This window comes from Leucoraja erinacea, chromosome 33, assembly GCF_028641065.1.
Source record: "Leucoraja erinacea ecotype New England chromosome 33, Leri_hhj_1, whole genome shotgun sequence".
Taxonomy (NCBI): domain Eukaryota; kingdom Metazoa; phylum Chordata; class Chondrichthyes; order Rajiformes; family Rajidae; genus Leucoraja; species Leucoraja erinaceus.
This window is the reverse complement of record NC_073409.1, coordinates 4,775,745-4,798,459: the sequence shown is the minus strand read 5'-3', so window position 1 is coordinate 4,798,459 and position 22,715 is coordinate 4,775,745. Positions and strand designations below refer to the sequence as shown.

At 38.8% G+C, this 22,715-nt stretch overlaps 2 protein-coding genes across 4 annotated transcripts in view; one reads left to right on the top strand and one right to left on the bottom strand.

Moving 5' to 3' along the window:
* LOC129712563 (protein FAM227B-like) overlaps positions 1 to 4,175 on the top strand; it is a 119,023-nt gene extending 114,848 nt beyond the window's left edge. For both annotated transcript variants that reach the window (XM_055661063.1, XM_055661065.1), the window contains exons 13-16: positions 407 to 483; positions 811 to 885; positions 3,230 to 3,296; positions 4,037 to 4,175. In XM_055661063.1, coding sequence (XP_055517038.1) covers positions 407 to 483; positions 811 to 885; positions 3,230 to 3,296; positions 4,037 to 4,111 — 294 coding nt within the window. In that variant the 3' untranslated portion in view covers positions 4,112 to 4,175. The remainder of the gene's footprint in view (positions 1 to 406; positions 484 to 810; positions 886 to 3,229; positions 3,297 to 4,036) is intronic.
* galk2 (galactokinase 2) overlaps positions 3,322 to 22,715 on the bottom strand; it is a 57,369-nt gene continuing 37,975 nt past the window's right edge. For both annotated transcript variants that reach the window (XM_055661069.1, XM_055661068.1), the window contains 3 exons: positions 21,693 to 21,900; positions 7,632 to 7,833; positions 3,322 to 4,574 (listed from right to left, as the gene is read on the bottom strand). In XM_055661069.1, the coding sequence (XP_055517044.1) occupies positions 4,367 to 4,574; positions 7,632 to 7,833; positions 21,693 to 21,900 (618 nt within the window). In that variant the 3' untranslated portion in view covers positions 3,322 to 4,366. The remainder of the gene's footprint in view (positions 4,575 to 7,631; positions 7,834 to 21,692; positions 21,901 to 22,715) is intronic.

Below are 22,715 nucleotides of genomic sequence, written 5' to 3'. Positions count from 1 at the left end.
TTCCATCAACCTAAACCATTAATCTATAATTTGTTGGTGGGCTGTCATGGTGGTATGAACTTGTGGAAAGTAACGTACAGCTTGAGGTTGGCCTGCAGCACGAGTCTAATTTAGTCCTCGATTTAAGTTTTTAATTAATTTGGCGGTGATTAAGCTTCCAATACTAAGCCTTGACCTTTAACGATGCTGTGTTCATTATCTCAAGAGATTTCAAAATTATGTTGACTAGCATTTGGACCCCATTTGAAAACATTTGCCCATGTTATTTTTGGCACTGTTTGTTACCTTGTCCTATGTCTTTAAGCATGAAACTCTAAGATTAATGAGACAACATAATGAATCAATTACTGTCGTAGGACACTAAATAGTCCTTAAATGTTTTAACTTTAACTGAAGTCAATGCACAGCGCTCCATCCAACCTACCTCGAAGTTATCAAAGAAGCTGAGACTTTCAGCAAAGTTCTGCTACAGAAAAACATTGAGTAAGTTAACAAATCATCACTTATTTTGATTTAAGGCTACATTAGACATAAAATAAAACAGCATGGAAACAGGCCCTTCTGTACAACATGTCCATGCCGACCAAGTTGCCCCATCTAAGCTAGTCTCATTTGCCGCTGTTTGGCCCATATCTCTCTAAACGTTTTTTATTCATGTACCTGTCCAAATGTCTTTTAAATGTTGTTATGGTGTCTGCCTCCTCTGGCAGGTCTTCCCATTTACCTTGCACCCTCTTATGAGAAATCTCGTGATCCATATTTTAAAGAATATTATTGTTGTTAATCAGCGGGCTCTCTTCATCCTTATAGTGTACATGAGCAAACCAAGAAGGAAGTTGCAAAAATAAAGTGGGACCAGAAGCAGTTTAACAAAAGAATTGACAGGTTTGTACTGCTACTGATAAAATGTTATTGGTCAGTGTAAGATCTTATTCAGTGCGATAAAATGTAAGATCTTATTCAGTGCGTGAAGTAATATGTCAAACGCTGACTGTATTAGCTTTAATGAAGCACATTAATAGTGAGATGAGAAATGTAGCCCCTAGGTTCAGTCAATACAGAATTTATTCCAACTTATCCAAAAACATGCATTACTTTACCAGGGGAGTTATTTCTTAAAACACTCAGTATTTGTAAATATACGCCACTAGCAGTAAGAACAGGGGACAGCATACAACTCAAGACATTGTAGATGCTGGAGTTTTGAACAAAACACAAAGTGCAGGTCGAACTCAGCGGGCAGGGACTTTTCTTCAGACTTCCTCCATCACAAAAATGGTCCCGGCTCAAAATGCCGTCTGTCCATTTCTGCCCACAGCCACTGAGTTCCTCCAAAACAAATTTTAGCATAAAATCAAATTATGTTTTTAAGCAACTTGTGGAAAATAGTTAATCTAAAAACATTTAAATTATTTTAGAAGTGGGGCGGGCATTATGATCAGGTTTACTAAATCACTAGATAATTACCCTCGCTCTTATTCTAAACTCTCTCACCATTTGGGAATTAATTTGGCTCTTAAACATTTTCCAGGATTTCACTTATGTGTGAATAATTTCCAAATACATACAGTAGAACTTTAATAATTTGGTACGCTTGGGACTTTGAAAATGCTGGACTAGCAAATTTTAATGTTGCTTTTTTCACACGTTACAGCATGGTACAATCTAATTTTCTAGTGAACCGAGTGAGATTAAAGGGAGTTTGAAATTTACTTGTACTCCAGATTCTTTTCCAGTCTTCAAGCCAATCCATGTTTTTGACCCAGGGCGTTTTGGACCCAACCCCTTGCTCCAGCCACGCACATTGTACTGACTCCAGATTACAATCGGGAACAAAATTATACTATACATTTTGTATTTATTTTTCAAGGAGTTAGCATTTGTACTCTCTTGTGCTACTCACCTAACAATAAAAGTGTGCCAAGTTATTATTTTTTCTATGGCCTCCTTTCTTTTCAGCTGACGTTCACTTCTTAAGTCTGAGAAAGTGGATGGAAATAATTTGATACTTTGTTTATCTGGACATTACATTGTCTTTGATGAGGTAGCGAAGAATAGGTTACTTAGCCCGATGGTGTAATGGAGTAGGAATTTGTGACACTAGGATTCAGTTGCACCACCATGATGCTGTGGTAAATGTATAGGGTTTAGCCCAGAGGCATGGCGAGGTGTCACCCAGAGGTCAGTTGCTATTTACCCATCTTTGTGATTTGGATAATATTAATGTGAGAACTGTCCATAAGTTGGGAAATAAAATCAATGTCAAAAGACCTTGTATCCTTACAGCATCAAAGATATAATGACAGATATATTTAACAGATAAATGTAGTGGTGACAAACAACACACTTTTTTGATTGCCAATAAAAGCTGTGGATAGATTTGGATATTATTAGGAATAGAATATTAAATATTCATCACCAATTAGAAATTGTAGCTAATGTTAGCAAGGTGTTGGGTTTAATTTTTTTAAGAACAATGTAGAATGAATCGAAGAACACCATTTTGTCAGGCTTTAAGTTAGTTCTAAGGACTAGACTGCCCACTTTTGGTTCTTCAGTTTAATGGTTGAGTTTATTGTCACGTGTACCGAGGTACAGTGGAAAGCTTTTGTTGCGAGTTATCCGATCAGCAGGAAGACAATACATGATTACAATCGAGACATTTACAGTCTATGGATACATGACAAGGGAATAACTTTTAGTGCAAGGTAAAGCCAGAAATGTCCGATCAAGGATAGACTGAGGGCCACCTCTGGATGACTATCTATCTCTTTGGTGAGCCATGAGAATAATTCTTGGGTGAAATGTATCTTGGTTAATTAGATAACATTACAGTGCATGTGTCAAGGCTGGGAAACAGGTAAATTGTTTCACACTTAGATGAGTTGAGTTTCTGAATAGTATTCAATCGCTTCCAATCGACAGTGAAGGTTGTGTGTGTTGAGTGAGAACAGACCTAGCATGGTACAACACCCTCCACACTTGAATACGTGCCCTAATCTAATGTGAACAAGTAGACTATCCTTTTAGTACTGGCAGCAGCCTTTGGAACATTATCACAAAATGTATCATCGCCTTTAGGAATGACCAAGAGAAAAATAAATAAGAGGGACTTTACCTAACAATAGATAACTAAAAAAATATTTTAAAATCATGAAGTCAATTTATTATAGAGTTTGTACATCTCTCAAGGAAAGAAAGTTAACCTATTTTCTCTACATTATGCAAGACTGAAAAATGAGCTGAACCAAAATGGAAAATCACTTGAGTTGGCAAGTAAGACGCTCCTCAAAATGGTATGTATGCATTAAAATAACTTCTAATTGTATTCCATTCATTGATACTATTTGAGTTCTATTATTCACTTTGTGTAACCGATACATTCAGCTCTATTCTGTAATCACACAATGAAAAATACATCTGTACTCGTCTGATTTTTAAAACAGTTTATTCCTGTTGAGACATTACCTGCAAAAATAGGTGTGAGAATAATTCATGTGATCCATGCATGTATCCTTATTAAGTTTAACTTTTTCTGCAGGATTAGGAAGTATATTACTAATTTTCAATTACAATATAGAAAGTAAGCATAATACATCCACAATATGTTTACATCTCAAAACCATTTAAAATCCTAAAATGGTTTACTTACTTCCGTGGAATGTACAGGTGTCTTCAGAAACAGATTTGTTTTACAGTAGGTAAATAATGCTAAATAATGACTGTACAACTCCTCCCCCTTCTGTTGTGGGGTAGACCGACTCCCCTTCCCCCCCGCCCCCCCCTCCCCAATCCTGGACTCTCCACTCGTCACTTCAATTTCATGTTGTGTTCTATTGTTGGAGGTCCTGTCCATGAGATGAGTTGTAGTTTTAGATCCCTATCTTCATATCCAGTTTATATTAAATTGGTAGAAATGTTTCTATAAAATATTCTAGTCTTAATTTTATCAGGAATATAAAAGGAGGAACAGTTTGCATATGTTTAAGAACAACATTTCTTTCCTCTCATAATTGTTGTCATTGTTTGTCATTAGACCACATCTGAAGCTAATAGCGGGCAAAAGAACGAGAATTTGCCCAAGCCGGAAGAGAGAAAGAAACGAGAATAATCTGTACAGATCGGAAACCTTGCATCAATTACAATTTGTTAAAGCCTCTAGTAAACCACTAAATATTACAACTTATCTTGCTACAAAAACAGCATTTTGAGGAATGGTACCAAGAAAAAAAAATTAAAAGGCTATTGCAGAAATGTTATATTGCAAACAGCCTTATTTTCTTCCAGGAATATGATTTTGAATAAATGCATCCTAATAATACAAACAAAAGGGGGAGAATCTAATTTCCTTGTTCTGGCACTTTACTTAAACCTCGCGATACACTGCAGCTCCTCCGCCAGGCTGGGTGGCAAACAGATGTTGTGTCTGCTTAGCTGCTCTTTGACCATCAGCTTTGTAATAGATTTCTTGCACCTTTGCCAGAAAGCTGTCCAGCTTGTTGGTGGGCACCATTGACACGGTGCAGCCACCCCAGCCAGCACCAGTCAGCCGTGAGCCCACAGCACCAGACCGTCTGAAATGACAAAGAGTAAAATAAAATTAACCTTCGACAGAAGCTAAACATCACTCTTGCTTCTGGTTTTGTGAGAATTCATTTTTAACTGGCTTTTTCTTTTGTGTATTGAGCAAGGATGTTGATGCTTGTGGAATGGAACATGTTTCTCTAATGGGCAGCAGACCATTCAAAGCAGGCTTTTTATCTTTGCAATTTGTGGCAAAATAAAATCTGATTTTGTTTTTTAAGAAATTGTCAGCTACTGCTTTGAGAGAAAAGTGGAGTTAAAGTTGCAGATCAGCAATCTCTCCCCTGAAATCTTAGCTCTATTTCTAAGTCCAGGCGAAGGGTTTCAATTCAAACTGTTGAGCGTCCCTCCCAAAGTTTGCTTATTGCTTTCTGTCTTAGTTCCAAAGACTGTGACTTGGAAACATTAAATGTATTTTCTTTCCACACATGCCTGACTAGCTGAGTTCTTCCAACATTTGCTATTTTTTCGTGTCAGAGTGCTATGAATGCTGCCATAGTTTGCATGCTACAAAGGAGATAATTTGCAATTTGAAAGGTTTCCGAATTAATAGCACAATCATTGACTAGAGGAACAAAGACAGAGGCCATCAGTCTGATTCTGCTCAACAGATCAGTGCCCTACTCCAACAGTTACTTACTCTGTGCAAGGTGAGTTACATAACATAGGAAACTTGCCAACTCTGTTTAAAGTAGTGGATCCATATGACATTATGTCGCGGCAAGGAAACAAATTAATGCCCATCCACTGCAAATGCCAGTCATAGCCCAGATGCATTAGCAGTTACTCTTCAAGTAGCGTTCATTGTTTTCCAAAAATATAGTTTGGGGTCCTTCATTAAAAAAAAAATGCATATGAAATAGTTATGCACTGTTAAGCCACCTAATAATTTGTAATACATCTCACCACTCATCTAAGGACAGAGCCTGTCTTTAACCTGGATCATGTAGCAAATAACAGTCAATTAGTAGAGTACATTTTTGTAATGTAGAATGACATATATGCCTAGTGTGCAGCTTTTTAGGTTTCCCCGAAACAAAAGCTTCAAAAACGCAGATTATCTTTCAAAAGTCGAGCATTCCTCATACTTTGTGTCAATAATCTGCAGGCATTCAGGACTGTGGGAGAGTTTTTCAGGACACCTGACCCTGTGCATAATGTAACTTTTCCTTTCGGCAGCCCATATTTTGTTTCCCTGACTTGAGGAAACCAAATTAATATCGCTCAAACGTAAGAAGAACAATGCACCTTTCTGTCTGGGCCTGTTATTTATTACATTTTTGTTTGACGTGATAAAAAGATACTTATTTAAACATGGGGCAGATTTAACTTGGAGACTGCTTTCTTACACAGTGTGCTTCCATCTGAATTACTAGAGATATCTTAATATTTGATCATTAATAAAGCCTGAAATTTTAACTGATATTTGTACTGGTGTATTATTTGGAATTTCTGACCTAGATTCCTGAGCTCTGGAACATGATAATTTCTTACAATAAAACCAACAGAACACAAATGTATACTCAACAAAACATTCTCACAGACTGTGACCTCTTCATAAATTAAAGAATAGCTATAGAGTAATTAACCGCCTGCCTGTAATACAGTGTACTGAATAATCAGCTATCTTGAAATGTTGTTTGCAGCTGCTAGTATAGTTCAGCCCTTGCACACAAAGCTAGCTTGCTGGAAGGTGCACATTGGAGCTAACTTAAAACGACAACCAAACTGAAAACCATTTGAGAAAAAAAAAAAACTTCATAAAGTTGCAAAGGAAATATATACAATGGTCCTTGTCAATGTTTTCAGAAAGCAGGGGAGAATTGTTCATAAAACATGATCTTGCATGAAAATGCTTCCTGTTGGCAAATGTAATAGCTGATAGAAGGGACACAACTTAATGTGGACAGTATTTTCCCATCGGTCTGTTCCACACTTATTCTCAACCGTTCTAACCTTTACAAAGAAAGAATTTTGCAGTGAATTTCAGTACTGTGGGATATAGGTTTAAGCTGTAGCATGCAATGCTAAACCTTTTCTGCACATTAAATTTCACTTGAGATCTCCTTAAACTATTAACTTGTCCAAACTTCCTGAAATAATCTACAATCTAAATAAAAATCAGATTTTTCTAGCATGTTCAAATGACAATCCATGTCCCAAATTTGCAAGACCAGCTCCCATTCATATACAGTAAGTGCTTTCTCCAACCCTGATACCCAATGACTTGCCTTCCACAGCCATCTGTGGGAATGAATTCCATGGATTCACCGCCCTCTGGAGATAAAGATGAATTTCTTTAGCCATTCTAAAGCTACATCCCTTTATTCTGAGGCTGTGTTCTCTGTCGCACATTCACCCACTACTGGAAACATGCTCTCCACATCCATTCCATCTAGGCCTGTCATTATTTGGTAGGTTTCAGCAGGCCCAGAGCCTTCAAATGCTCCTCAGTTTTAACCCCCTCTGGACCCTCTCCAATGCCAACAGTCAATTAAACTGGCAATTCCATGAAGGAAACACCATATGATTAGATTTTTCTGTGTAAAAACTGAGTATATTTTGAATAAAAATGCATTTATTACTTTCCTTCTGTGAAAGATTATTTTACATATATCTCACTCATTTCAGCAATTGTATTGCCAATCCACAGAACTGAAATTGGTGAAATCTTTCCTAATAAACGTAAAATAGTATAGAGCAAATAACCAATTCATTGCCTTCCATTGAATGCTAATATTTCCGTTCTATTTTTACAAACTATCTTTGCTTCAAATATAATTTTCAGATTGGCTTCAAAACTAAAGTACTGTGGTTACATTGACATTAAACAGACATACTCCAGGATTATGCTCTGAATGTCATGTCTAAATTACTCCTTCAATAAACTCAGATAGCATTACGCCTTGTGGTTACTCTAATTGTTGGCTATAAACAGAGTTTGGATTTTGTTATTTTGATGCCATGGAAAATGTGAAACAATATATTCCTAAGTAGAATGAACGTATAATCAAATCATTTAGGTCTTACTCTTTTGGAAAACTTACAGGCAGACATCCACCAGTTGATCAAGTTCTGGACAGCTGCATTCGTACATATCCCGGCAGCTGAGATGACTCTGATTCATCAGGTCCCCCAGCAGTTGCAATGCATTGGCAGGTGTCTCATCACAAACTCTCTTGAATTCGACAACACGTCGGGCTTCACTGTAAACATGCTTCGCACGCTGATAAAGTTTAAATGATGGCACTGAGTAAAAAAGACAGTACACTTATCAATGAAAAATATCTTCAATTAACATGTTCATTAAATCATAGATGAATGCAAATACAACTGACATTAACAATGCAGTTCCAATCACCACTGGAGCTGAAATGATGGCCAAATATATTATTGCAATTTCAATGATGACTTTGGCTGGCAATGTTCTCTTCCAGTTATGCGTCGTTTTTTCAAAGGAAAATTAATTGACATGTGTTGCTTCTTTATGATCATCTTCCCCTTCTGTAATAAATTCCAGCAGTCAAAACTCTGTTGGTACTTTGTGAATTTACAGCTTTAATGCAGCGATAAGAAGCCTCCACTTAAAAGAAATGACAACTTTAATATTTATTGAAAGTTCATAATTTGAACGACATAGTTTCTGATTTGTAAGGTTGAAGCTGACCCAGAACATTCAATTCTCTCAATATAATATAACAACGTGATATAGATGAGAATATGTTCAGTCACAAGTGATCAGTGTATTACAATGAAACAAGAATGGTTTCTGGTTAGACTGCAATTTAACGCTGTGAACTATTTAATTCGTACAAATTAAATTCTAAGCAATACCCACAACAACATTTGCTACTTTCAATACTTGTATCTCACTGGAAGAGATTAAATAAATAACACCATGTATAGGTCAATGTGCTTACATTGAAAATGAAAGATCTACAATTTATGCATACAGGTTTATTTAGTTTATGGAAAAGGATGAGTGAAAGACTGGTCTGCACATAGACTAGCTGGCCAGTACAGCAAGATGTGATGAATTTCATGTTAAATGGAGATGCAATTGAAGACAGAAATCCTGCAACAGCAAAGTACTGTATCTTAGCAGGACCAGCAATGTGGGATCCACACATTAGAAAACTCTGCTACTGATCTCATCAATATACGTCATCAAGGACGGGCTGTTTCATTTAAATAGTTCAGAAGATATTTACCTGCCACTCAGGGTAACTTACATACGCAAATTACTGAAGACATCAACAGCTAAGACATCTAATTCCTCCAGAGAATGCTGGACACACACACACACAATACAATTAGAAACATAAATGACTGGTGATCATTATGCAAGAGGCTATCACCTATCTGAAGGGACCTCAGTTTCTTAAAATGTACAGAAATTACTCAGATGAAGATCAGGTGACTTGGGTGGGATGACTAACGCAAACATTTACCATAAAACAATAATGATCCCAAATACATATTTAGGCTTTATTATATATATATATATATAAATAATATATATACAAATAAATATATATAAATAAATATATATATATATATTTATATATATATATATATATATATAATATAAATATATAATATAATATATATATATATATGTATATATATATAGTTGTGTATATCCCCCCACAGTGTGTATATATATATATATATATATATAGTATATGTAGACATGAATAATATAGAATGAATGGATCCTCCAGGATCTAGTGTAAACAAGAACTACAAGTTTAATGACCAACAATCTTAAGATGCACGGGGCACAGTCTGGTCATTGCTGCAAAATCCTTCCCCATCACCAACTCAAAATTATCAAAGTGGGAAATGCAGTCCTGCGGAATAGTCGACAATAGTCTGGCAGTTAGTTAACATTTCAGGTTAACCCAAAACTGTTTCAACCCGAAACGTCGCCTGTCCATTCCCTCCACAGATGCTGCCTGACGCTCAGAGTTCCTGCAGCACTTTGCTTTCCGTTCAAGTTTCCAACATCTGCAGTCTAATGTCTACAGTCTGACAGTCAGTGGAATCAACACCTGGAGCAGTAGTTGAAGCAGATGCAATAACAACATTTCAAATGACATTTAAAATTCATTTGCCCGGGTACATGAATAGGAAAGGTTCAGTGGGACATGGACAAATGAGACTGGCTTAGATGGGGCATCTTCATTGGCATAGACACATAAAAGGGCCCTTTGGCCCAACGTGCTGTATTACTCAATGACACTATGATAACATTGAGTATATCATATTTCACTGATATGGCAGAACCCCAAAGGTAGGAGCACAGAGATGGCCAGGAGGAGGCTAGTGTCTCTAGAAGCTTCCAAAATTAACTCCAGACTCCACAAAGTCTCATAGATCCAGACCAAACACAGACAAGGAAATGATCTAATGATTCACAATTCTTCCAATCCGTCTACGGGTATTCCTTAAAATTATTTTCACGGAAAGCTGAAAAATAAATCATCATGGTTGATTTAAATGGCAAAATGTCTCAAAAATCCACTGCATGTAAATTGGGAAAACCCTTGCATCTGAAATTAGTTATTTTCAAAACATAAACAGATTAAATGCCTGGTGATGTAAATATACACAAAGAAAATAAAATTCTTGGCTATGATCGTTCGCAACCTCAGGACATCCCATAGCTCTTTAAAGATAATTAAGCACTTTTAAAGCACAACGGTATTGCAGCAAATGTGGCAGCTAATTTGCACAGAAAACTTACACAAACAGAAGTGGGATAACAACTTTGGAGAGTACTTCGACTGTCATTGATCAAAGGTGGTGGGGGAAGAAAGGGAGATGGGCTATGGATATAGGGAGTAAAAGAGTGAAAGAAAATGAGAGGGACAGTGAGAGAGTGTGAGAGAGGAGAGCAGGGTTATCAAGCCTAGAAGGCCACATCTATCACAGTTTGGAGAGATACCACCTCCTACCTGACTTTGATAACCAGAGTCTTCAGATTTTCCATGGGATCTTTAATAGTCTGAAAGGCTGACTGAGAATTTTTATTAATAGTTTTGTGTCTAGGTTGCTGCTTCTGTGGAGGTCAAGGTAACCTTGACTCCCAATGTCCTTGTTGCGAGATCTTTCAATCTATTGATGGCAGTTTTCAATGCACTGACAGAGCCTCCAATGATGAAATCTCTCCTTATTTCAGTCTTAAGTGGCCGAACTCTTACTTTGAGACAATGATTACCTATTTTTGATTCCTCAACCAGGTGTACACCCTTCCCAGGAGTGTGCAAGGAGTGCAGATGCACGTGTGGACACCTGTGAGTGTAAGAGAGAACATGTCAGCATGAAGGATTGATACCTATATGGCTGTTGTGCTCATGTTCACATATGTGGTCAGATCATGAAATTTCTTCCCGCACTGATCCATTGTCATGGGTTCTCAGTGCAGGCAATGACTGTTAGACATCTCCTACCATGTCTTGCCAGTTGACACATATCAGGGTCTCTCATCCCTTCTTGTGCACAAGATCTCCCTCCTGGGTCTCAATCTCTGCCTTAATGTCCAGATGGGTGAAGGAGGTGCATACTCCATCTCCACCATAGCTCTCTTTCCTCCACTGTCACCATCATGGTCTACTGCTGTGTGGATGCCAAGGGAAATGTACCATTAAGGGCTTATGCCCTCCACAGTAACGTAGCACCCCTGATGCTAAATTGGATGAGGCTCCTTTGGGAATGGAAAATTCTGGATGATTCTGGTACAAACTATGGCATTGAGTTTTTTCCCCATTGAAGAAAATTGGTTTTGGCCAATTTCGTGCAGATTTCTCAGGAGAAAATTGCAGGAAGTGGAGGGCAGTTGCGGGGGAGAAGAGGCCCATGCATTAGGGTGGTTTCCAATTCTGGCATCTGCTTTTGAAATATTTCATGGAACAATAGAAATGAGGAGCAGGATTAGGCTATTTGTTTCTTTGAGCCCATTCTACTATGACTGATCATTCAGTTTTGTTAACACTGATCTCAGGCACATATATTATTAAACCTTTTAGTTGCTCATTTATATCTGGAAACCCCTGTGTTTATCAGGGAAGAATGGGAATACTAAAGCCCCTGTCCCACGATGCGAGTGCTCTCCCGAGTTAAAAAAAAATCAAACTCGTGGTACTTCCTCACGAGTATTTTTTTTCCTCTTGGAAATTTTTCACACTGTTGAAAAAACTTCACGAGTTTCCGCGTTTCCAGAGTACCTGCCGTTAGCATTACGAGGCGCTACGAGACATCCACGAGCTCTGACGTTCCCGCTACGTACATTCTATGTACTTACCATCAGTGAATTTTTTTTAAACTCGGGAGAGCTCTTGGGTAAACTCGCATCGTGGGACAGGGCCTTAACTAAGAACAATGGAGACACAAGAAACTGTAGATGATGGAATCTTGAGCAAAAAACAAACTGCTGGAAGAACTCAAGCGGGTCAGGCAGCATCTGTGGAGGGAATGGACAGCTGGTGTTTGGGGTCCGTATCCTTCTTCAGACTAATTAATTTGTGGGGGAGAAAACTGGAAAAGGGAGCAGGGAAAGGCAAATACGATATATCGATTGGCAGAAGGATGGAGATAATGACAAAGACCAAAAGGAAATGAGGTAAGGTATGAGGTAAGGAAAGAGGAGGAGGAGTGAAATGTAAAGCCAAAGGGTGGGATATGGGTGGAACTGAACAGGATGGAAGGGAAAGAGGAGGATAACAAGAAAATATGGAATTCGGGGAAGGGAGATGAGGGCAGAGTAGAAAAATGAGCTTGGTAACTTTGGTAGATACAATATGCTGGAGTAACTCAGCGTGACAGGCAGCATCTCTGGAGAAGGAATGGGTGACGTTTTGGGTCCAGACCCTTCTTCAGACTGAGTTACTCCAGCATTTTGTATCTACCTTCAATTTAAACCAGCATCTGCAGTTCTTACCGACACATTTGGTAACTTTGGTAGTGGGAGCCGATGGGAGAACAAATCATTTGCAGTGCGTAACTTTGTATTCTTACCATAAAGTCAGTAATGTATGTTAAGTTTACCATATGTCCAAGTGCTCCATAGAATGAAGATACATATGCTGTATATCAGATTGTGAAGTAGTGACTCTGGCAGGCCAAAGAGACAGCAATGAGTTGAAGTTGTAAGTGATCATAACCAATATTGAGTTCAAATATTATGACTGCTAAATAATGAGACAGAAAATAGCTTTTCTAATTAGTTTTGTCACAGTCTGTTCTTCTGGACACTGAATTACATACTGTAAAACATAAGCTTTCCAAAGAAAAATTAACAGCTGTTTCAATTTACTCCCAAATTACTTTCTCTTCTGGGAATATATGTGTACCCAAAAGCCAATAACAAAACCTTAATCGTTTAATTAGGCATTTACAAATAGACTTCTCAAAAGTACTTAAATTAACCAAAGATGATATTATTAAGAATAGTGGAATTATGAAAGCAGTAATTCTTCAACTTTTCTGAAAATGACTGCAAATTAGTTAGCAGAACAGCAAACTAAATATCGGGGGGTTCAGCCTGAATCTTGCAGGATATACTTACCCCTAAATGCTGTCTCTATAAAAATATTTCTCAATAGCAAGGCAGGCACGAGGGGAGCTGATTTCACAGTGCACACTCATTCAAGGCATAACTGAGTTGCGTGAGAAATTTCCATATCTCACATACCCTTGTAAATCACAGTTGAACAGTAGTAACCCAAAGAATGAAGAAAGCCATGGCTGGTTTTAATTTTAATGCTGCATCCTTGCCAATGGCTGGGACTGATTCAGAGACTATCCTTTGGTAACGCAGGGCTTTATAAGCCAGATCACCTCAAAATACTTTATGATTTTGGTGCTCTCGTCACGTTATGCATTACGGGCCAGGGTGGTGTTCCAACTGCTGGCCGTGAACCAAAAATTACTCAGGAGGTCATGAAAGCTGTTTAGCGTGATTAGTCTGAGCAATTCTGGAGTAAACAACACACATCAACTGTACACCATATTTCTCTTTAAACATCATTGAAATTAACATTGTAAATGCTGCTTGATAGAAGTGGGAAAACCAAAAATCAAACTAATGCCTTTAAAGTATTTAGAGAATTAAAGTATTCAGAATTTGCCAGTTTTCTCAAAGCCGCCTGAACATTGACAAGTTGTATTTTTTAAAGACAGATTTACTGTCAGGTCAAAATAACCTGAGAGAGGGAGTTGATGATCAAAATGCCGCACTACAACTGACATTGAAGTGGGACATCCGTGTCATCGAGTCCCAGAATGTAGGGCCACATGTCTGGTTCTCCCACTTCCCCCACACCCCACCCCCAGAAACTCCACTTCTCAGTCAGGTTGCCTGGGGGAGGGGGGGGGGTGCTACATTGAAAAATATCATCTCCAAAAAACGAGAAGTAAGAATGGCAGGCATGCCAACCTGGGTCACAAAGTCCAAAAGACTACTAATGTACAACACGTGCATGGCCCAGGGGATACTTTGTCTGTCAAATTTCTGGAAAGAGCGTAGTGTGTGGCAAGAGGAAAATTTACATTGTATTTAAGTTGGGGAAATAATTAAACGTAACGGTAAATAAACTTATTTACAGAAAAAAAGTGAAACTTTCAGGATGGCCATTACTGGAACGCCTATACACTTCTATAGTTAAATGTAATTTTGCAGCCAAGGGCTTCCTGGCTCAAATGCACTACCGAAGTAACTCTCTCTCACACACACACACACACGGGAATTACTGTAACCACACTGCAATCTACTGAGCTGCTAAATGAGTATTACCATCTGGTTTAAAGTGAATACTAGGTTGGCTTAAAAGGAACGGTCCAATCCAGAGAAAATGCACACTCTTTACTGGGCCTAGCTTTAGAATTAAACTCCTCTTGCCTCTTTGCTGTTCTCTTCAAGTGAGCATCTTTGCACACTAAATAATGTTCCTTTTATGTTTGCTGTCTTTCCAAAATATTCCATCAAATCAGTGAAATAGGCTCAGCCCTTTACACACTACAAGCAGAGTGTAAATAATTGAAAAAAAAAAACTAGATGTCCACATTATTTTTAAATTGTCAAACATTAAAACAAATATTATTTTTGGAAGGATTTAAATATCCATTCTCAAAATGGTTTTAGGAAAATGAAATTAAAGAGTAGAAGTGGATTTGCTTTACCACGCGAGACTACAGCAGACAAAATACAACTTATGACCGACTTATAATAGTTACCAAATTACACTAAATTCAAAAGGAATTCAGAAGAAAATTCAAAGGAATACATGTTTTGTACATATTTGTGCGCGATGCAAGAAAGCACCATTTCTCCAAGCAGCCCACTAATAAACTAATCAAGGTCTTTAGAGGATTTGTTGAAATTATATTCTATGCAATTTTACTGTGGCAGGTAGACCAACAAATCCCAAATAAGAAGCAAAACACAAAGTGATGGTGGAACTGGGTCAGGCAGCATCAGTGGAGGGAATGGACTGGCAACGTTTCGGACCATGACCCCTCTTCAGTCTGATGTTCGCTAATTACCTCCATAGCCAATGCCTGACCCGCCAAGTTCCACCAGCAGATAGACACAGGAGTAACTCAGCGGGACAGGCAGCATCTCTAGAGAGAAGGAATGGATGATGTATCAGGTAGAGAGAATGGTCTAGACACAAAACTCACCCATTCCTTTTGTCCCGCTGAGTTACTCCAGCATTTTGTGTCTATCTTCGGTTTAAATCAGCATCTGCAATTCCTTCCTACACAAGTTCCCCCAGCCCATTTCTTTTTTTACTCAATGATGAAGAATTGGTGTATGAGGTCTAAAATACAATTCATAATCACTTGAACAATTGTGCTAGGTAATTCAGGAGATTAGGGATGAAATTCTTTAAACTAGTTACTGGAGGCAGCAGAAACCGGAGAGAGTTTCCATGCTTCCAAGGTAAGAACCAAAAAGAGCGCCAGGAGTCTTCCATTATTTGAATCTGACAATTTACTGCAGTTAAGCTAACTTATACCCACTAGACTGGGAAAAATCAGGGAAATTGCCTGCAGAAGGAACTTAGTGGTATCCGCATGCCATAATGTGATCTGTTCTAAATATCCATGAAAGAGCGATCTTCATTACTTACCTGATCCACCCTCCTCCTCCACCAATCTTCTCACCCCCGCTGACTCATCTGCCAGTCTATCCTTTATTACCTGGACCCACCCATCACTTGCCAACTCCTGCCTCATCCCTTCCCTTAGCCTCTTTCTAGCAGCTATCGCTCCTCTACTCCGGCAGTCTGAAGAAGGGGTCTTGACCCGAAACGTCTGTCCATTTCCCTCCACAGATTCAGCTTGACATGCTGAATCCCTCCAGTAGTTTTGAACATCTGCAGTCTCTTGCGTCTGTGTTCTCATTCCTAGTTGATTGTGGGCTAGTGGACCTTACAATTAACTGCAGAACTCCTAGGCTTGGATATTGCTTGGGGAATAGTTGGGGGGGGAGAAGAAAATCAACTTCCAATTGTTTCCAGTGTGTCTATAGGAGGGTGTGAACATGTGGCCTTCAGGCAACACTGACAACATTTGGCTGTGGCACTCATTCAACAGCCCGCTGGCAATTTATATTCAGAGATGAAGAATGGGCGCTTGATAATGGAGAACAGATATCACCTGGCAGTCAGCAGCAATTACCAAGTATGGAACGGAGGACATTTGACACACGGGTCTCTTCGGCATTATACCTTCACTTAGACGTTGGCTAATCTTGTCTCCCCTTTAAAAACCAAGTTCAGCCCAGAAGTCACAGTCTGCAACTTATAACCTCATACTTATTACTCTGTAATCATCCTTGTCAATTGTAGCCACACTCATTTTAATAAAATACAATTGTTTTGAAAGAATTTTTGATGATTGCTTTTAAATAAAAACTCACCATCTAATACTAGGTGTAAACTTTGTATATCTACTATACCATGAACGGTGAGAGATAGCGCTGCTCTTATGCCTTGCATAAAGATTACTTGCATTGATTTAGTACAGAACTCACACTAAATTAAGCAGCTTACGTTATTTATTATCATACCATTTCAAGATCTTTTTTAAAATCTATTTTTCTCAATATATTTTTTAAAAGGTATAACTTTGATTCAAACGGTGAGTGTTTGGTACTTTATGGGATTACAACAAAAATATGGAAAAGCACTAGAGACCCAGGCATCATCCTGATTATTGGTACTGCCTACGTGGAGTTTGCACGTTCTCCCTGGGACCGCGTGGGTTTTCTCCGGGTGCTACGGTTTCCTCTGCACTCCAGACATGTGGGTTTGTAGGTGAATTGGCTTCTGTAAATTGCCCCCAGTGTGTAGAATCTGAAAGTGGGATACCAGGGTACGAGTGCACTGATGGTGAATGGTTGTCATGTCTCGGTGGGCGGAAAGGCCCATTTACACGCTGTATCCCCAAACTAAACTAAACCATCAATTAATAAAACTATGAAAAACAACTGCAAATACAAACAATAATTGAAATTCTGCTTAAGGACTGATTCATTACTTCAGTGAAAGCATACAGTTTATCTTCTTCGTAACCCAGAATGAGAGGACGACTCTTTAAAAAAAAAAAGACAACTGCCTGACCTATTGTGCTGGAAGAATTTTAAAACAGAGCTAGATAAATTCTTGACCACTATGGGTGTCAAGGATTATGGGGAGAAGGCAGGAGAATGGGGTTAAGAGGGAGAGATAGATCAGCTACGATTGAATGGCGGTGTATACTTGATGGACCAAATGGCCTAATTCTGCTTCTATCAGTTGTGACAATGAATGCTCTTCTACAGGAGCGTCTCAGTCCTACTTCCCGCAGAATGCAACAGATGTTAACTTGCCTTCACCCTGAGCAAAGAACCCTTGACATTAACACTAAGACCAACATTCTTCCAGCTCGGTAGGTCAGCCAGTTGTCTTTTCTTTTTTAATTTAATTTTTTTTTTTTTTTTTTTTTAAAAGAGTCATCCTACCATTCTGGTTATGAAGAAGATGTACTTCATTTTGTTCCCACTTAAACCATTACTATAAGAGATATCAGGAAAATTTGTGCAAAACAAACAATTCTCAGTAATTTACACCATTTCGAGCAGATTTACAATCAATTAATTGTATGGCCCACCCACCCACCACTGCCTGTGACTGTTTTTGCTATAAATGATTATATCACTTATATCAGCAATATAGTTTTACTTATTACATATTGGTATTAGTCATTACCTACATATTATTAAATCAATTTTCAAAAATAGAAAGCAATTTTCTAGAAACAACTACTGACTACTTTTGATCAGGATTTAGAAGTTTAGGAAAATACCTTTAAGTGACGTTTCATAGCATCAACAAGGTTCCTTTCAAATAAATCATGATTAAAATGGTAGGAGTACTGCATCAGCAATCAATATGATAGGGCATTATACAAAGAAAAATAGGTTACCAAGCATACAGACCAACATTTTTTTTGATGAACTAATGCCAAAGAACAATATGAATGAATCATTTTATCTTAGTTTAGTTTAGTTTAGGGGCACAGCATGGAAACATGCCCATCAGCCCTCCGAGTTCAAGCCGACCAGTGATCACCCACACACCAGTTCCCAAGCCAAACCATTTTTGCATCCTACACACTAGGGACAATTCACAGAAGTTGGCAATTAACCTGAAAACTGGCACATCTTTGGAATATGGGAGGAAACCAGAGGAAACCCACACAGTCACAGGGCGAACGTACAAATTCACCCAGACAGCACCCAAGGTCAGGATGGAATCCAGGTCTCTGGCGCTGTGAGGCAGTGGCTCTACCATGTACATCACTGCTCTGCCCACACATCGTTTTTTTTCCCGAATAGGTAGTACTGCCATGGTATGGTTGTGATGTCTACTTGCATAAAAATGTTAAAGCATTTCAAAAACTTAAGTCAGATATTGTAGAATGTTTCAGTAACATTGTGGGATGAGATTTTAAATTGATGAAACAAGTCTGCAACAATCTCCTAAATGAATGCCGCCTGGTGGTGTTTACCTGCATTACATTTGAATGATTTAATGGGTAAAATATCGACATTTGAATGAAGAAACAAGAAACTGCAGAAGTTGGGATCTTGAGCAAAAACACAAAGTACAGAAGAAACTCAGCGGAATAGGTGTGGAGGGAATGGACAGATGACATTTCAGGTAAGGACCTTTCATCAGACTGTAGTAACCCTTCTTCACACAAGTCATTTAAAGGCCAGCTGGTCAGAATTCAGGACCAACATTTTCCTGTGAGGAAGGTGTGGATGGCAAAGTTCAGGAACATTGGATGATGAGAGACGTTGAAATTTAATCACAAAGAAAATGAAGTATATGGAGATTATGGAAGCTGAAATAGGACTATGCCTTTGAGGAACACAAAGGAATCAGGTGAAAGCTTAAACAGGTACCAGGAAGGCTAAAAGCAGCCATGAAATGTGCTCTGCAGGTTTAACTAAAAAGAGAATCCCAGGGAACTTCGTACATACGTTAAGAACAAGGGAGTAACTGAGGTGAGGGTGGGACCACTCAAGGACAAAGGAAGATATGAAGCCAGAGGCAGTAAGTGAGGTTCTAACGAGTACTGTCTACTCCCTCCACTGATGTTGCCTGACCTGCTGAGTTCCTCCAGCACTTTGTCTTTTGCTCAAGATTCCAACATCTGCAGTTACTTGTGTCAGGGGAAGTAAGCATGGTACTAAATGATAACTTCACATCGGCAGTCACCAAGTAGAGAGAAGGGCCTTTTCCTGTGCTGTATTGCTCCATGGTCTTCCTCACATCAGCTTAATTCTACTCAAAAGCGAAAGTGATATCAATTATTTTCATAGCAATTATGGCCCAAGGTTAGATTTCACAGAATGTTGTGAATACAACAAGCAAACAGAGATAATTTCTTCTTACTGCTGCAACTTAATTATTTAAATATTTGCCGCATTGATATACAGAGGAATCTTGTGACACAAGTCCGAAAGTGCTGAAAGTGGCTACAGTTGCAAAGAAGGTAAATTGCATATTTATCCTTCATCTGTCAGGTCATAGGGGATAAAAGTTGGGAATTCTTGTTCCAGCTTAGGTGACATTTGATGTAATGTGTACAGTTCTGCTAGCCACACTTTAGGAAGAATGTAGAAGTTTTGGAGAGGGTGTAAAAGAAGTTGACCAGGATATTGATGGATTGGAGTGTATTAGCTACAAGGAGAGGTTTCTCAAACTTGGATTGTTTTCAGTGGAGCATTAAAGGCTAAATTATAGAAACATACAAAATAGGTGCAGGAGTAGGCCATTTGGCCCTTTGAGCCAGCATCGCCATTCAATATGATCATGGCTGATTGATCATCCAAAATTGACCTGATAGAGGTATATGAAATTAGAGAAGCACAGATAGGGTAGATGGTTGGAGTCTCTACCCCAGGGTATTATCGTCAAATACTTGAGGGCATTGGTTTAAGATAGAGGGTGAAATTTTAAAGGAGATGTACAAATCAAGTTTTTTTTTTCCACAGAGATTGGCAAGTGCCTGGAACACAATGCTAGGGCCGGTGGTAGAAGCAGATACGTCAGCAATGTTTAAGAAGCATTTAGACAAGGAATACAGGGACACCGACTATCTGCAGACACATGGGATTAGTTTAGATCGGCGCAGACATGGTGGGCTGAAGGACTTGTTCCGGCACTGTGCTGCTCAATGTAATAATTTATCTATAACATTAGAAAGTGCAATTCACGTTAAAATGCAGAAAATTAGACAAAACAAAGAAAAACTAATGGGAATGAAAGCACAATAGCTAAGTTATTGGACTAGCATTAGAGGACTGGACTATTGATCTCAAAACATAATTAAATCCTGCCATGGCAGATGGAAAATTTAATTCAAAATAATCAAATGAATAGTTATCATTAATGGTGACACATGCAAGTTCTCACTGCTGTGGCTCATATTCAAATCATTTATTCACACTTCAGGTGAGGGGAATCTACAAGGGAACCTCAATCCTGTATTCTAACCACAACTCCCTATCCACACGCGCGCACACACACACACACGCACGCAACTAAAGCTTATAAGGCATATTAAGCCAACATTTCCTAACCAATACTGAATCTTGTTCGGTAAAATTTTTAAAAGTTATGAAACCATACAAGATGTAATTAAGATATCAGCTCTGATCTACTTTAATGGTGAAACAGGATAGAGGCCAGATTGCAATAAATTGCATGACCTTCAGTGCATTAAACACATTGATAAATATAATGATATAGATAATGAGTCTGATTTTTTTAGAAATCGTTGTTACAAAGTTTGATAAATACTTTAACATTTGTTTTTCACTTTTACTTTTTAATGTGATGAATTAAGTGAATTTGAATATTTTGCTTGTGAAATAATAAATAGCATGATAGGAATGCAACAAGATTGTTGCAATATTTAGTTACTCATGAAGATAGACACAAAATGCTGGAGTAATTCAGCAGGACAGGCAACATGTCTGGACGGAAGGAATGGGTGACATTTCAGGTCGTGACGCTTCTACGAGAAGAAGAAATATATATTTTTTTTAATCATTTTTTCCAGTGATGCTGTCTGTCCCGCTGAGTTACTCCAGCATTTTGTGTTTATCTTCAGTGTAAATGAAATGAAAATGAAATGATTCAATTTATTGTCATTGTCAGTGTACAGTACAGAGACAACGAAATGCATTTTTAGCATCTCCCTTGAAAGGGAGACACAGGGCGTCGCGGTGTGCCCGCGCCTGCCGCCGTAATTACATTCCATTACAGGCAAAGGTGGGTGAAGTGTCTTGCCCAAGGACACAACGACAGTATGCACTCCAAGCGGGATTTGAACCGGCTACCTTCCGGTTGCCAGCCGAACTCTTAGCCCATTGTGCTATCTGTCGACCAGCACCTGCAGTTCCTTCCTACACATTTAGTTACTCATGACTCTCCAAACCAAAAGAATGCTATTAAACAAGATTTGACCAGCACCTCTGGACCTGTGTGCCTACAAAACAAAGCTCAGGACATAACATACAAGTCAGAGTTTGACCGGGGACTCACCATCCTGTGTGTTCTGAGTGAGAATGTTGCATAGTTCCTTCTGGCTTATACCAAGGCACTGACAAACCTCCTCCCTGCTGTAAGGTTCCGGGTGCAGCACTTGTTCCACAGTTGAAAGCATTGTCTCCAGATCCACTCCAAGTCCATGCTGCAAGTCTCCCAGTTTTAAAAGTTTCTGCCACTCAAGCCCTTTAGCTTTTGCTAGGACCTAAATACCAAAAGAAGGCACACAGTTAATATTACACAGAGAAACAAGGAACTGCAGATGCTGGAGTCCTGATTAAAAACACAAAGTGCTGGAGGATCTCAGCAGGTCAGGAAAACACCTCTGGAGGGAATGGACAGGTGACATTTCAGGTCCAGGCCTTTCATCTGAAGCAGAATCGTTGTCATTCCATTCCTCTCTACAGATACAGCCTGACCCACTGACAGCGCAAACTGATGTGACAGGAGAATTTGGGTGTCATTTTACAGTCACAACTGTGCCTTTACCTGTCTGCACATCTGTACACCCGCAGCGACGGCTGCGGAGGATTGAGGTCCCGACCACGGGGGAAAATGGAGGAGGACTGACCAAATTTTGTGCCTTCCACCACATTGATGAATGCTGTGGTGGATGTTTGTATTAAATTTTTAGTGTGTTTGTGTGTGTTCTTTATCATTGTATCGCTGCTGGCAAATTCATTTCACTTGCACTTGATGTGCAATGTGACGAATAAAGCCGTATTGTATTGTAGTTGGCTACAAAGGTCCGTTGCAGCCGTCTCCTCCTCTAGAACCCTCCAAACCTCTTCATTAAGATATCTATAAGATTAATCTCTGTTCCACCACATAACTAAGCTTCTATTCATTGCATCAGCAATTTGTTTTGCAGCCTTTCTATGGTCTGTCTATATATCCTTTGTATACTCAAGCCGGGAATAATTTTATAATTCTGGCTTATCTGAGAGGGATAATTCTATATATTTTTTAATTCAGTACCCCTGTTAGAAAAGTAGATTGGGCAAGCAGTAGAGTTATTGG